The sequence below is a fragment of the Syngnathus floridae genome, chromosome 9 (genome assembly GCF_059516105.1).
Source record: "Syngnathus floridae isolate MCC-2025c chromosome 9, RoL_Sflo_1.0, whole genome shotgun sequence".
Lineage (NCBI taxonomy): Eukaryota > Metazoa > Chordata > Actinopteri > Syngnathiformes > Syngnathidae > Syngnathus > Syngnathus floridae.
The window spans coordinates 2559599-2574139 of NC_142421.1; the positions used below are offsets into that span (position 1 = coordinate 2559599).

Here is a 14541-nt window from a genome sequence, read left to right on the forward strand (position 1 = left end):
CACAATGATTCATTTTAAACGTTTTCTTGTTTTTAAACTATTATAATAGTTTGAAAATATTCCTCCATGCAACAGTTACACTTTTGTCCAGCAGACGGCAGTGTATACAAGTACTGGAGCTTGAAGTCTCGAGTGATGTCACATATAATCGACCATTTCGGCTGGCGTTTACCTATGACGACGATGACGTCAGGACTCGGAGATGATGGCTGAATTACTAATCGCCTAAAACACCCACAGGAGGACTAACGGGATTTAACTGGACAGGTATAAGTTTATCAGTGTCACTTTTTGTTATTAGGTAGTTGTTAAAGGTGTGATTATTGTTTGGACGGGCTAAATGCCTGTCTCGCCAGGAGCGATCCATCAAATTGCCTTTGACAAAATGGCAGAATGTAAAATGTGTGGGATTAAACGTTGGTTTCTTTACTTTTCGGATTGTTATTACTTACTTAATAAAAAAAGTCTGCTTTCGAGATGTTTGGTGGTAGTCCTATTAGTGTGTTGTCTTGATTTGAGGTTTTTCATACAGGCACCAGGACACCTGTCAATCACCAGATTAACGACCATGTTAAGATTCTTAAAATTGGAATTTGCGTCAAATTTCCAAGATTAAATGATTGACATGAAAGGATTATTAAAATGCACTTTTAAAGACGATTCAAGTGGTAGAGATTTGTCTGTGACAAATATTAAAGAACGTTAGGATTTATTATATAAGTGTGAAAATGCATTAATATTTGCTCAACAAAGTCAATGGGGGGGTTGACATTTTAGCTGGGAACTTCAGCTTTCACTTTTCTATTGTTATTGTTTTGTCGGACTGCTTGTGAAATGACCAAACTAATATTTGCTGTCTCCTTCAAGTGAATGAGTGAATGGAGCCAGACATCCTGACTGATCAACACCCAGCAACTCGCGCTTCATTGGACGATGACATCAAGGAGGCAGGATCAGACAAGGAAGAGCTCCGGGGATTCTCTCCTGGCCTCGTCGTTTCCGCTATTCCGGCGTCCCACCTCAAGTGCAACTTTCTTCACCAAGTGGAACCGCCTGGAGGGCCGCTTTTGCCCCTTACTAACGGCTACTGCCAGGCCCCTGAGGAGGAGGCCGGATTTGCCGATTTTGCCGTATTTGCGGAGCAGACGACCCACCCGTGGTGTTGCGGCTTCTCGGGTGCTACGACACCCTCGATCGGGCTGAGGGAAGCGCGAGACATCATCATGGACTCCGAACCCGCATCATCCCACCACCGCCTCCATCTCAGGACTCAGAATGTTCCTCAAATGCCCCCCACCTGTGATGATCAGGACTCCCTCTTGATGGAAGAACCGTCCGAGGGCTCGGAACCCAACGTGTCCTCGCTTACCTCCTACGGGGATCACACCGATGATGACGATGATGATCGCATGGTTGAGGACCGGTGTGCTGCATCTCAGGAAACATGTTCTACCTCCAAGCAGTCCTCGCAATTCCTTCCCGACAACTCCCGTGGTCCGCCGAGTCTTCCACCGAGTGAAAGCTTTGCAGATTTCTGCTCAGCCGCTACGCAGCAAGAGTGGGCTGACTTTAAAGACCAGAGCAACCACACGCAACAAGTAGGTCGCCCTCAGGTGGTCTAAGGGTTAGGGTTAGGAACAGTAATGCCATTTTTCTTTCCTGTCCACTAGCTCCTCCAGGTGTCTTTTCCTGAGACTGTGGGCAAGGAAGAGGAAGAGGAGGTGCCCAGCTTGGAAGCACTGCTTCATCCTCAACATCAACCTGTCTGTGAGGAAGAACCATTTGAGCGGTATGACCCCAAAAAATAAAAGCCCTTTAGGAAAACATTTGAGATTTATTTCCCTTCTTGAAAAGTTTTCAAAATGATATCAAGTCGTGTTTAAAACCATCTCTGCTCTTATTTTTGCCAGTCCCCGGACTGTCTTGTGGCTCCCTCACCAGGACGTGCACTGCGCCGCAGGCCTGAAGTTTCGATGGGGCACTTCCCACGCCAACAGGACTCTTCTCAGGTGTCTTGGTGTGGTTTCCGGGAACATGGTAAGTTCATGTCGTTACAGTCGTCGCTGTTCCCATCTGTGTCAAAACGGTACTTTTTTATTTTTATACCAGGAGTCCAGGAAGGACTGTTATCTGGGGCACACCTACAAAACCCAAACACTCAATCAACTCAATGCTGCAAGTATGTGTAATTATTGATTTCAGTTTCGTGGAGGCCATGCCACCTTAATTGTTGTCCTTTTTTTCTCTTGTAGAGGAGAAGCCCAGGCCTTAAGAGCTCTCAGGTGGTCCTCCTTCTCTTCTCACTGTGTTCCATCCCTGCAAGCAGAGGTTGGGGAAAGTTGTCATGGTAACGCTGTGCACAGTGTGAAATGACTAGGATTTGCACTTTTTTTTTTTATTTATCTTTCCTGGGACCTGGGACTGATCCTATGAATGAATTTATTTAAAAGAAACCACACGACTGTGACAGGACTTAATGCAAACTCAAAAATGGTGCGACTCAACTTTATCAGGTTCACGCGTCTGTATTTGTTTATTTATTTTTGTCCTATTTATTCATCATTCCCTGACCACTGAAGCATTAACTGTATAAGCATGTTAACTCTGTAACTTCCTAGTGTGTTGTCATAAAAAAGTTCCTCTTGTTGTAAATATGATCTCCATCCATCTCCTTGTTAATCTGTGCATTTTATATGCCACCAATTGCATCCCAAAAATAATTTTCATTTTTGGACCTATTTTTCCTTGACAAATGTTTTTTTTCCCCCCCAAGTCTTCAGGGTTACTGCTTGAATCAAAATGGAATGCAATACAGATATGTGATGCAAAAGTGTAAATAATGAAATAAATCAGATGATACTATCGAATTGTTTCACATTTATCTACTACAGATCTGCAACTTCTTGCATGGGTTGTTTTTGGGGCCTGTTATAGTCTCCATTTCAAAATTCATATTTGGAGCCAACTTCTATTCTGCATTTATTTTACCCAAATAGTCCGCTGTTTGTGATTTATTTCTACGCATATTTTTCTGATTTTTTTTTTAAATGTCCCACACAAAATAAACAAGTATACATTCGCACGCACCACACACACACAGATACACACAACCCGGATGAGCCCTCGTCTCTTCCGCCTCCTTTCGTCCGGGCTGGCGTGGCTTCCTTCCGGGCTTGCCGAAGAAAAGTTACGGGGAGGTTCAGTGGCAACCGGGGCTTTAGACAGAATGGACAGCCATGGACGGAAAGTGGTGGTGTGTGACAACGGCACCGGAGTGAGTTTCGAATCTCGTCCCCTTGTTTAGTTCGATCGTCGCCATTTTAACCGTTTTGCCAGAATCAGGAAGTAGAGCCGCTGTGCTAACTGGGCGTGTAGCTAACTAGCTGGGCTAATTTTCATTCATCCAGACGTGACATGGAAACGACATTTAGAGACGTCGCTATTATTACCCCCTCAAACCGAATACAGCAATGCGACATCCCTAACATAATGTCGACAATCAAAATAAAATCGAAATAAACAAAAGTGTGTAGTATTCTACCCACTGATACGACTGCGGCTAGCCACCTAGCTTGCTAGCTTTCCAGCTGTCTGTCTGCTGTTTTCCGACGGGCTACGGAAACCTTTGATGTGCTTAAACGTCAGGATAACGTCCACATGTCATGAACTTAATCTTTCTAGTGCATATTCTAACTTGTTAAAAACTCTAAAAAACATCTTTTGAGGAATATTTAATATTTTATTGCAGCGTAGTTGTCTAGGCCGTGTCAGGACAATTAAGATTTAATCGTTTTTCCATCCGCCAGTTTGAGTTCCTACTATTAAAACTGCTGATTTATTTTTTTTCATCTAAGTTTTGTGTCACGATGCTAACAATAATAGTCATAATAATCACAATAATACGCTTTTTTTTGTGTGGGGAAAGACCCACCAGGAAGTGGCCGATTTGCTAAATCATTACCGATTCCTCACGCACACGTCGTACCTGCACTTTAAGGTATCGTTTTATTTGAGTTAATAATATTGTGTCATTGTAGTTTTGTTTAATTAGAGAGTTAGTAGCCGGCCAATTAGCATGTTGCTACGTGGTATGCATTACTGCGGTGTGCAGGAATGTCCGAGTTGACTCTTTCAAAGAAGAGACTTCCTCTCATGCTGCTTGTCAGCATTGAAACAGGATGTTGCAGAAAATAAGCCGTAAAAGGTCTTCATCGGTACACTTTTTAAAAGGTCTTTTTTTTTAATCAAAAATGTTCTCTTCACCCTCTCAGATTTTTTTCTTCATATTTTCAGGTGTAGTTGGAAGGAAAAGGCAAAAACAAAACTTGTGTTTTTAAATTCTACATGAGGACTTAAAGAACCAAAATGCTGTTATTTTAGAAATATAGAATAAAATAAGAAACTGATGAAAAATGAAAGAGTGTTACTGTACTCAAGGATGCACAATGGCTGTTTAAGTGTGATTTTAATATTGGTTTGATGGTGATAAACTTAATTTTGATTCTTTTGAATGTGAAGAAATTGACAATATGACAGACATTGAATATTCTTTCTTGTTTGGTCATGGTTTTCCTGGGGCAGGATGGACTGGAAAGAGAATCTCACCCCCTTTCTAAATGACATCTATCGTTGTTTAAACTATAGCTGCACCAATCACTTCATGTTGTAATTCTTAAACGTCCTCACTTTTGCACCTTATTTTGTTTTGCAGTTTGTCAAGTGCGGCTATGCTGGCTCCAACTTTCCAGAGCACATCTTCCCCGCCTTGGTGGGCAGGCCCATCATTCGCTCAACAGCCAAAGTGGGAAACATTGAGATCAAGGTACACAACACCTCCTATTTATTTTTCTCACGTAAATGGAAAAACGACAATTGATTAACAAATGTCCAGTTTTTGGTCTTATTGTGGTTTTATACGCACAAACCTCCTCTCCCTCCATGTGTTTCCTCTCCGTTGAAGTAGAATTCCCACAAGATGGTAAGTCTAGGTTGGCGTGTTCTCCTTTGCATCATCATCATCTTACCTGCCTGGAATGTTGTGACCACTTTCTTCGTTCTTTTCCCTTTCTACTCGCACGTTGAAGCCGTCGTCGTGACTGAAGTGATGAAGCATTGTTTGAATTTGTATTTTGAGTGAGTGCCAGCTCGGGGTTATGCTAATGACCAGCGTTCAAATGTAAATGTAGGAACATAAAAATAATGTACTTGAATAATGATTTAATTTAAAAAATTCAATTAAAATGTGTATATAGCAGCAGATAAATAGTTTGATAAAAATCCAAGCAACATTTTTGAAAACTGCTCCAAATTGGGTGGCTGTTACTGTGATAGTAAAATTGATGAAAAGATCAGAACATCACCTGATTATAAAACAGGATGTGTCAAAGCTTCCTCATTTTTTTACCCTTTTTACAGGAGAAACGACAAAAACCACAATTGCAAAGGCTAAACTCATTAAAATGGCCGCCATTTCTGCTTGAAAGTTGCCAGATGCAATGTTGAGACTGGCTACACAGAGCTGATGAGCATCATTGAAACAAAAAAAACTTTTTTGCGCATGCCGAGTGATGGTGCAATGCCTGCTGGGTAATGTAGTTTGAGGGCAAGCATTGGCGTGATGTTTGACTACCGGTTGGAGTTCTGATCTGAAATACTCATACCTGGTTGCTCTTAAGATGAATTTGGACCTTGAAATCAAATGTTAACACTTTTTCAGGATTTGATGGTGGGGGACGAGGCCAGCGAGCTGCGCTCCATGCTGGAGGTCAACTACCCCATGGAGAACGGCATCGTGCGCAACTGGGACGACATGAAGCACCTGTGGGACTACACGTTCGGGTCCGAGAAGCTCAACATCGACACGCGCAACTGCAAGATCCTCCTCACCGAGCCCCCCATGAATCCCACCAAGAACCGGGAGAAGATCATCGAGGTAGGCCAAAGCCCGGTTTATTTATATCCGAGGTTAATTGGTGTCGATGTACATGGGGGAGGAGCTAAGTTTAGCTTCTTTGTGGAGCTCTGTCAAAGGCGCCATACATGTCTTGCAGATGATGTTCGAGACGTACCAGTTTTCAGGCGTCTACATAGCCATTCAAGCCGTGCTGACGCTGTACGCTCAAGGTAAGAACCCAGACGTTCGTTCCGGCCGCCCGGTTGAACGACAGCGGCTTATTAGCGAGCGCATGGTTGCCACGTTTGTTTGGACAGGCCTTCTCACCGGCGTGGTGGTGGACTCTGGCGACGGCGTGACGCACATCTGCCCCGTGTATGAAGGATTCAGCCTGCCACACTTGACCAGACGTCTGGACATCGCCGGGCGGGATATCACCCGCTACCTCATCAAGGTAGAGATGGAGTTTAAAGGTTTTTTTTTTCATTGGTCTTCTCACGGACGTTTATTTTCTCTGCAGTTGCTGCTTCTGCGAGGCTACGCCTTCAACCACTCGGCCGACTTTGAGACAGTTCGCATGATGAAGGAGAAGCTGTGCTATGTGGGCTACAACATAGAGCAGGAGCAGAAGCTGGCGCTGGAGACCACCGTGTTGGTGGAGTCCTACACGGTAAGAGGGGTGGCTGGCACGGCGTGGCCTTTGCATGGCTGGTTTTTCCGGCCGTGTCATGTGGCGGACTGGTTTGTTTGGTGCACAGCCAAAGCGTTCAAATCACCGCTCGATTTGCTTCCTTGACAGACGTGACAAATTCAAATGTTCCAGTCCAGCTGCTCAATGCCACGAAATCTGAGATTTTATGTACCACTGCATTTACAAAGAGACATCAGTGCATAATTAAAGCGTTTAGCACAAAAAGTAGATTTGAACCTATTAATATTCAATTTTATGGGAGGATTTAATGCGAAGAAAATAGTCCAGGGCGTTTTGAAAAAAAAAAAGGAGGCACATTTGTAATTTTGCTCAACATAAACGCAGCTGTGTGTCTTTTTTTTTAATTTTATTTATAGTTTGACAAGCGGCATGTTTGTAGCCTGGTGTTTACCCATTTGGATGACAAATGACCTCTTGGCTTAAAAGCACGGGTTTATATAACAAGCGTGCACTCTTAATTAATGGCCTTTGTTGCGGGGGCCGCTGTAAAGTCGAAATTCAAACATCTGGCGGTCGCCGCGGTGGTGCTCCTCCGCCAGTCTTGCTTTTCTTTCCGATGTCTTTTTTTTTTTTTTTCCCCCTTCTCTCACTCTCCGGAACCACAGAATCCAAAAGCATGCCTTGGCTAACTGGTGTTGTGTCTCTGAGCTCACTGTGACCGCATGTGTGTGTGTGTGTGTGTTTGGGTCCCCTCGAAACAAGGAGGGCAATGTGAGTGCGGCCCGTGGAGCGCCCGTGGCGTCATTTCCTGCGCAGCCACTTTTGCAGCAGTGGCGGCGGCTTCCTTTGGCTGCCCTTGCGGCTCAATGAGGCCTTTCTGTACACTCGCACACACACACTTGTACAGGTACAAGTTGTGCTTTAGCGTCGACATTTTAGTCCAACCAAAATCTTTTGCTAAAAATAGCGCGCGTGGGCAAATTGATTTGAGTTAGGAGCTTTGTTACGGATTAAATCAAATTTGTAAGCCAAACTACCAGCGTATTATTTTTAGACGAGCTCATTTTGCTACCTGTATGAGTCCCTGAAGAGTTTTTCTGATTCTTTATTCAAATTCAAATCTTTTTTTTTCTGCAGCTGCCAGACGGCCGTGTGATCAAGGTGGGCGGCGAGCGTTTCGAGGCGCCCGAGGCCCTCTTCCAGCCTCACCTCATCAATGTGGAGGGCGTGGGCGTGGCCGAGCTACTCTTCAACACCATCCAGGCGGCCGACATCGACACCAGGTGAGCCCGCCGCTGGCGCTGTCACCTATATGCGGGAAAAAGAACATTTTCAACAAAAATCTTTCTCCCCAGGCCCGAGTTCTACAAGCACATCGTGCTTTCGGGAGGTTCCACCATGTACCCTGGGCTGCCCTCGCGACTGGAGAGGGAGCTCAAGCAGCTGTATCTGGAGCGTGTGCTCAAGGGGGATGTGGATAAACTATCGGTGAGAAAGAAATCCATTTGTGCTTCTGCTGTCATAATAATTAAAACTTATGTGAAGTATAGTGACCCCTTGCTAACACCCACCATGCGTAATAAACATACATATGGTTTTAGTTCCCGAAAGTTGCTGTTTAATCCCAAAATGTAATCATAACACCCGCCACACATTTTAAACGCAGTAAATTTGCCTCGTGTAAATTCAACGGGTGCAGTGCACTTGTCTCCCACCAGGTGGTGCCCTGAGCCCAATGCTTTATTTACCCTGTGTAAAGATTTAGTTAGTGTGTAGGTGGTGATAAAAATGCTGTTTCCTAGCATAACTAACTACTATCTAATTAACTAGTTCAGTGCTAAATAAGTTAATCACTCTTCATGTTAAAATTGGTAAAAGACTCATGATTAAATGAAATGCGACTGTTAAAAAGATGATTACTACTTAAAAACATGAATCCTTTTAGCAGTAGATGAAAATAAGTAAAGGAAGGTGGAAGTTAAAACATATATGTGACCTCATGGGTGTTTGTTTGGTGCTTGCAAATATAGAGGTGCCGTTTTAATACATGTAGGTTAGAATAGCACAAACAGGTGATCGGGGCCAGAATCCAGATCAGTTCGGACCCCCTTATAGTTTCGCGCTACTTTCATAATTGCAGCAAAATATTGTGAGAATTCTGAACCATACCATCTCATCTGACGGTGATGTTTGCAAATCAGGAAGTGCGCTTGACATTCACTTCCTGTCTCTTTTTTTTTTGTGTTAACAGAAATTCAAGATCCGCATCGAAGACCCTCCCAGGCGGAAGCACATGGTGTTCCTGGGCGGGGCGGTACTAGCTGACATAATGAAGGACAAGGACAACTTCTGGCTCACCCGCGAGGAGTACCAGGAGAAGGGGGTGCGCGTTCTGCAAAAGCTGGGTGTCACTGTCAGATAAAAACACACACACACAAAAAAAAAAATCTATTTATCCTTCTCCTCTTTCCGCCTTCACCTCTCCTCTTTCTCGCTGTCGCCTTTCCCCTTTTCCGCCTTCACCTCTCCTGGCAAACGGTTCCATCTTCTTTTGCACAATTCCCGGTATAACGTTAGAAAATTAAGGTTGATGTCCCCGCCAATTCACGGAGATAGTCGGGGACATCTCGAAGGGAAGCCTACAAGTTTTTTTATATCACAATCAGGGTCCACCCAGCGTATTTTCTTCCCCCCCGTGACTAATCACATTTTTATAAACAACTTTTTTTTTTGGAGAGGGGTGACTTTTCTTTTATTGCGGGTTTTTCAGTTGCTTTCCCCTCGCCATTGTTGCAGTGCACTACTACCATTGTGAATGGAGTGTAACCGTGGTAACAGAAGTTTGCTTTTAATGAAGTCCAACTCCCTTCAAAGCAGGGTTTCCCCCAAAAATTTAGGCCCATCCTCGGAACGGTGGCGCCGAAACCCAAATTTGGAAACTTCTTCGGAACACTTGCCAATCATATTGTAAAAAACATTAAATAAAATATTATGTAGGACATGCGTAGAAATTGATAACTGGTGTGTTATCACTCATTGAAGAAACCTGAAACGTTGGCGACATACAAAGCTTCGAGGTTACCGAATTTGTCGCTAAGCTACGCTAATGCAATATTAATGTTGGAATAACAGTATTCGTATCGATTCACTTTCCGACCATAAATATTTGAAATCCAATAAAAAAAAAACAACGATGTTAATTGTTTCACGACGTAAACTGAGTATCAGATTCGTGAATTCACCAAAAAAAGTGACCCCGCAACGGTGTGCCGAATTGATGAAAATGTACGACCAAAGGAAAAATTGTTTTTTTGGGAAACCCTGTCTTAAAGGAGAACATAGGTAAAAATGAAAGACGACCAAGAATCTTACGACGATTCATTTGTGTGATGGTACTTTCCGGCATGAGGGGGCGTTTAATCTGCCTTAGTGTTGATCAAAAAGGCCTGCTGTTGTATATTTACTCGAAACGCAGCAAATCACAGAAGGTTTAAATGGAAAAGGCTGTTTTTGAGATTTTTTTTTTTGAGACCCCCCCCCCTCTGGGCTGATCAATACTCGAGGCACTTCACCAAGATTGTTTGGGGGGGTGTGACGGTTGATAATGATTCTTGGATTGTATATTTTTCTTTTCCTCCTTTTCCATGGATGTCTTATCCAGTGCCAAGTGCAGTTCATGTTTTGTTGTACGTCTCTGCTGGCTTTTTATTTTGTTGTCGCCACCATTTTGTTTTGACTCTGTTGTTCATAGCATAACTGCCTAACGCTGATTTAAATAAAGAAAAGTGATTTATAAGGATGCCTGCCTCGCTTTTTATGAGTTACTTGTGTATTTGACGATCTAGCCTTTCTCCGGCCATTGTTCCATCGGTTCATTATTCCTCTATTGTTTCATCCTTCCTTAATCTATTCCAGTCATTCCTCCAGCTCCCATTTATCATTTCACCAATCAATGATTTGATCCATTGATCATGGCTATCCCTTCTGTCATTCATCCATATATTGTTCACATATATCCTTAATTCATCCATCCCATCTTGTTTCCTCCATCTGTCGATCCGTCCACTGTCATCAGCCATTTATACAACTATCGCTTATCCATTTATTGTTCCGTCCATCCTTCATGCATCTCTTTTTTTTTTAGCCATCTCTGTATCTATCTATCTACCTCTCTATGTATCCATCCATCTCTTGGTAGACATTTGAAGTAAACGGGAGGAGGAGGAAATGGAAGAGTGGCGCCAGCAGAGGAAGAGGGTGTCTTTTCCTTGTCTGTAATAAAATAAAAACCAGAAGAAAGCCCTCTCCAGCCTTGGTTCCATTTTAATCCCTCTACTCCTCCTGCCACTTCCCCGGCGGCCGTGATCTCTTACCTCCCGTTTGAAGTTTCCTTCTCCTCAGACAGGAAGCGGGGAAGGTCATTTGGCAGTGGAGCGACTTGTTGCCAATTAATATTCTGCGATTGCACCTTTTTTTCCTCATCATTTGGAGAACAAAAAGTAAATAGAGAGTGTTCCTCATTCAAGTTCAACTGGAGCAAAGAGAAGAAACTCATGTTTTAAAAAAACTGCAATTTCACGGGCAAATTCCATGTGTTGCTAAAAAGCTCGACACGCTCCATAAAACTCAGGAACGATCAACTCAATACTCCATTGTCTTTTTTTTTTTTTTTTTTTTAGGAGTTGAATTATGTGATGATTTTTTTTATCAATTCAATCAACAATTGCTTGCCTAAAAGGAGGATAAATACACAACTTTTTCTTGTTGATTTTACAGCAGGGCTTAAAAACCTGCATTTACTCTAAATGAAATACATGTTAGCTAATAATATTGAAGGTCTATAAAAGACTTTTTATTTATTCGTTTTCGTTAAAAAATAAAATTAATAAACAAAAAAAAAAAGAGTAAAAATTGTGTTTAAAAAAAAAAAAAGGTTAATTTCAGTGTTTCCTGAAGAATGTGATTGGTTGAAAGAAACAATTTCTAAGCGTCCATCATTTCCTGTACCACTTTGTCCTCACGGGGGTCGCGGATTTTCAAAACATTTTTTTTTTATTATACTGCCCCTCAAAAAGTAATTAATGATGATACGTTAGTATTCAAATTTGAAATGTCACATCTTTACCTCAATTTAGTTTCATAAAATGACGCCGTTGCACTGATTTGAAAGTCATTGGTAGTCAGGTTTTGGCAAGAGTGGCACAGTCCCACAATTACCGCCATAAGCTCACTTCCGCCTATCGGAAAGCCCGCGATATCAAAATGGCGTAATGAAGTTCGCTGGTTATACATACACATAAGCTAAAAAGTTAATTTTACTGGCTACAAATGTGACAAAAGACGTCAAATTAAAACATTTGAGTTAAGCTGAGGAGGAAAGAACTATGAAGAAGGAAGGACGTCCACTTTACCTGAACTTCTCTGGTATGTTTGAACCATGAAAATGGCTAATTTTTCTATTTTATTTCTAACCTTATTTTCTTATATACATTTAAGTTTGTCTTCGGTCCACGAATTTCAAATTGTGTCTTTGAGAGTTATTTGTCTTTTCAGTGCACATGAGGTCAGAACGGTATAAGTGAGCTTTTTTCAGAAAATATAAATGAGGATTGTTACATTGTTTAGTTAGCCTGTCTACGGTGTTTTACAAATGTAGCGATAATAGCGTTTCTCAGTTTTAAGAATAATTTTAAACTTCAGCTTGGACCCCCCCCCCAAAAATAAAAAATAATTGAGTGACAACCTGTATGTCAAAAACCTGTGAGTCGGGTCACTTAAGATATGACTATTAGAATTTAGGTAGTACATTTATGCCTTAAAGAACAGGTGTCAAACTCAAGCCCCGGGGGCCAGATACGGCCCGCCACATCATTTTATGTGGCCCTCAAAGACAAATTGTGCATCATATTTGTGTGTCATTACTAGAATTGTGTGTCTTCACTTTGAATAATATCTTTGTTTTTAAATATTTGACCAGTTTTTACTCGACTGATTTGAAAACGAGTTATTTGTCAGTTTGTTTTGTAGCTTTTACTGTATATAATATGAGGTGCTCATATATCTATTTGGGTTGACAGTCATAATGGCCCTCCGAAAGAAGCTATGACGACAATGCGGCCCACCAAAAAAAAGAGTTTGACACCCCTGCCTTAAAGTATACTAAGGTAAGTGTATTTTAAGTCTTTGACTATCTTTGGACATGCAGCAATGGCGGAGTCCGTTCTCGTAAAGAAAGCTCTCGCAGAGGGGCCGCGTTGACCCTGTTATGAGCGCAGCTATCTTAAATGTTTGCACATGTGCACTGCTGTGACTTTTTTTTTTTTTTTTTTTTTGCATCCTCCAAGCTGGAGCAGGCCCCCCAAAAGCCCTGCGGGACCCTGCTTTTTTTTCCCCCCTTTCTCTTTTCTCTCTCCAGAGCCTCCTCGCTCCGTCATTATCGCCCACATGCTTTTTGCAGAGACATCTTGAGCATGAACGCCCTCTCGATGGCTATCACATGTTCCTGCCTAGGAGGGGAGGCAGCTGGGAAGGAGAAGAGTTTTTTTGGACTCGTTGGGAGCTTGAGGAACTTGAACTCTGGAACTTTTGGAATAATAGTTTGACATTTAAAAGCAAATAAAGTGCAGTGCCTTAAATTACAAGTTTCATTTAGTCGGTGACCAAACTTGAATCTCAAATAATCTTTGGAATGATTGGAAATGCTGTTAATCCATTCCAGGCGGTCACAGGCTCCTTAAGAACCTGCGATAATGGTAGCTGGTCTTCACAGATGACAAAGAATATCCGTATACCCGGCACTGCAAGTATTGATGCTGTTTGTTAGCTTAGCACTGTCTATAGCATTGTGTGTTAGCATTAACTAGAACACATTCCAAAGGTTAGGAGGTATTTCTAAATTCACATGCAATTTTCTTTGTTTCATGTTTAGGAAGAAAGAAAACTTCAACCGGTTGAGGCAATAAAAGCTTGAATCATACTGGAGAAGATAAAAAAACCAAAAACCAGACAGTTGGGAAAAAGAAATCGATACAAAGTTGATTATCTGCTTATTGGATCATCTTCCTCATTTGCATAATGTTCCGAAGACGTCGTTGGATATTGATCCGGTTGTGGAACCTTACAAAAAAAAAAAAAATCTCCTCAAATTCTCTTAAGGAAGTGAGTTGTTTCCTACTGACAATCATCAGACAGGCTCAGATATGCTTTCAACATTTTCTTAACTTTTATTGGCTGCGGAAGGCGAAGACACGTTGCATTTCAGTTTTTCTCACAGAACCGACCACCCTCACGACACCCCCCCCACCTTCCCCAAACACACGCACACACGCACACTCATTATCTACAAAGTACTTCCTGTTCCTTCGCAAAAAAGCAAGCGCTACATCCATCGTACGTTAGTTAGAAACAGTTATTAAAAAAAATAGAAATAAAAAATGTACAACATACACTTGATATATGTAGAATATATATAATATATATACGGTATATTTATATTATATAGATATACATATATATATTATATATACTTATATAATGTTCTTATGCATTTTTTTATGTTTGTTTTTTACAGAGGTAAAAATACTAAGTGTAAAAAAATGGTTCTGATTCAAATACAGGGAGTCATTTTTTTTTCCTAATAACTTCTCAACTTTAATACAAGACAGAAGAGACGATGCGTTCAGGCACTTGTAAATTGGCTCTGAAAGGACACAAAAGAGTGGACGGAAAGGAAAAAAGACAAACACACACTTTCCTATTCTGATTGTCTCTCCCCTGATGCTTGACACTACAAATGGGATGTTTTGTTTTTTTTTTAACTTCTTTTTTTCAATCCCCGCAGATGCAATGTCGGGAGGTAAAAAAAACACCAAGGACACAAAAGCACAGGACGTGGGAGACGGACTCAAGGTAAAAGGACATCCTCAGCCATTCTGGACTTCAACTACAGTAAGTGACATTTCCTTGGCACCTCTATCCGGATGGGAGCTTGACTTCC

At 41.8% G+C, this 14541-nt stretch overlaps 3 protein-coding genes and 1 long non-coding RNA gene across 5 annotated transcripts in view; 3 read left to right on the plus strand and 1 right to left on the minus strand.

The window, feature by feature from the left end:
• The first annotated feature begins 139 nt into the window (after window positions 1–139).
• Window positions 140–2867, plus strand: LOC148392875 (uncharacterized). Its single transcript, XM_088384148.1, has 6 exons — window positions 140–267; window positions 868–1598; window positions 1671–1789; window positions 1911–2037; window positions 2110–2179; window positions 2253–2867. The coding sequence occupies exons 2-6, from the start codon at window positions 879–881 to the stop codon at window positions 2270–2272; spliced, it is 1056 nt and encodes a 351-aa protein (XP_088240274.1). The 5' UTR covers window positions 140–267; window positions 868–878; the 3' UTR covers window positions 2273–2867.
• LOC148392876 (uncharacterized) lies at window positions 1847–3610 on the minus strand. Of its 2 annotated transcripts, none has more exons than XR_015860145.1 (3): window positions 3546–3610; window positions 2223–2316; window positions 1847–2141 (listed from the first exon to the last, which is right to left on the minus strand). It is a non-coding gene; the product is annotated as an uncharacterized LOC148392876 (long non-coding RNA). The 2 variants fall into 2 exon arrangements; XR_015860146.1 differs by lacking the exon at window positions 3546–3610 and adding an exon at window positions 3088–3539.
• Window positions 3101–10344, plus strand: LOC148392877 (actin-related protein 2). The gene is made up of 9 exons (XM_088384147.1): window positions 3101–3274; window positions 4712–4822; window positions 5717–5932; window positions 6051–6123; window positions 6211–6347; window positions 6414–6563; window positions 7683–7828; window positions 7901–8033; window positions 8797–10344. Exons 1-9 carry the CDS (start codon window positions 3116–3118, stop codon window positions 8965–8967), a joined length of 1296 nt encoding a protein of 431 aa, XP_088240273.1. The 5' UTR covers window positions 3101–3115; the 3' UTR covers window positions 8968–10344.
• Window positions 10345–11800: 1456 nt separating this feature from the next.
• meis1b (Meis homeobox 1 b) overlaps window positions 11801–14541 on the plus strand; it is a 123250-nt gene continuing 120509 nt past the window's right edge. Inside the window, exons 1-3 of the mRNA XM_088385981.1 lie at window positions 11801–11969; window positions 12623–12709; window positions 14386–14492. The gene's annotated coding sequence lies outside the window, so the exon portion shown is untranslated. The remainder of the gene's footprint in view (window positions 11970–12622; window positions 12710–14385; window positions 14493–14541) is intronic.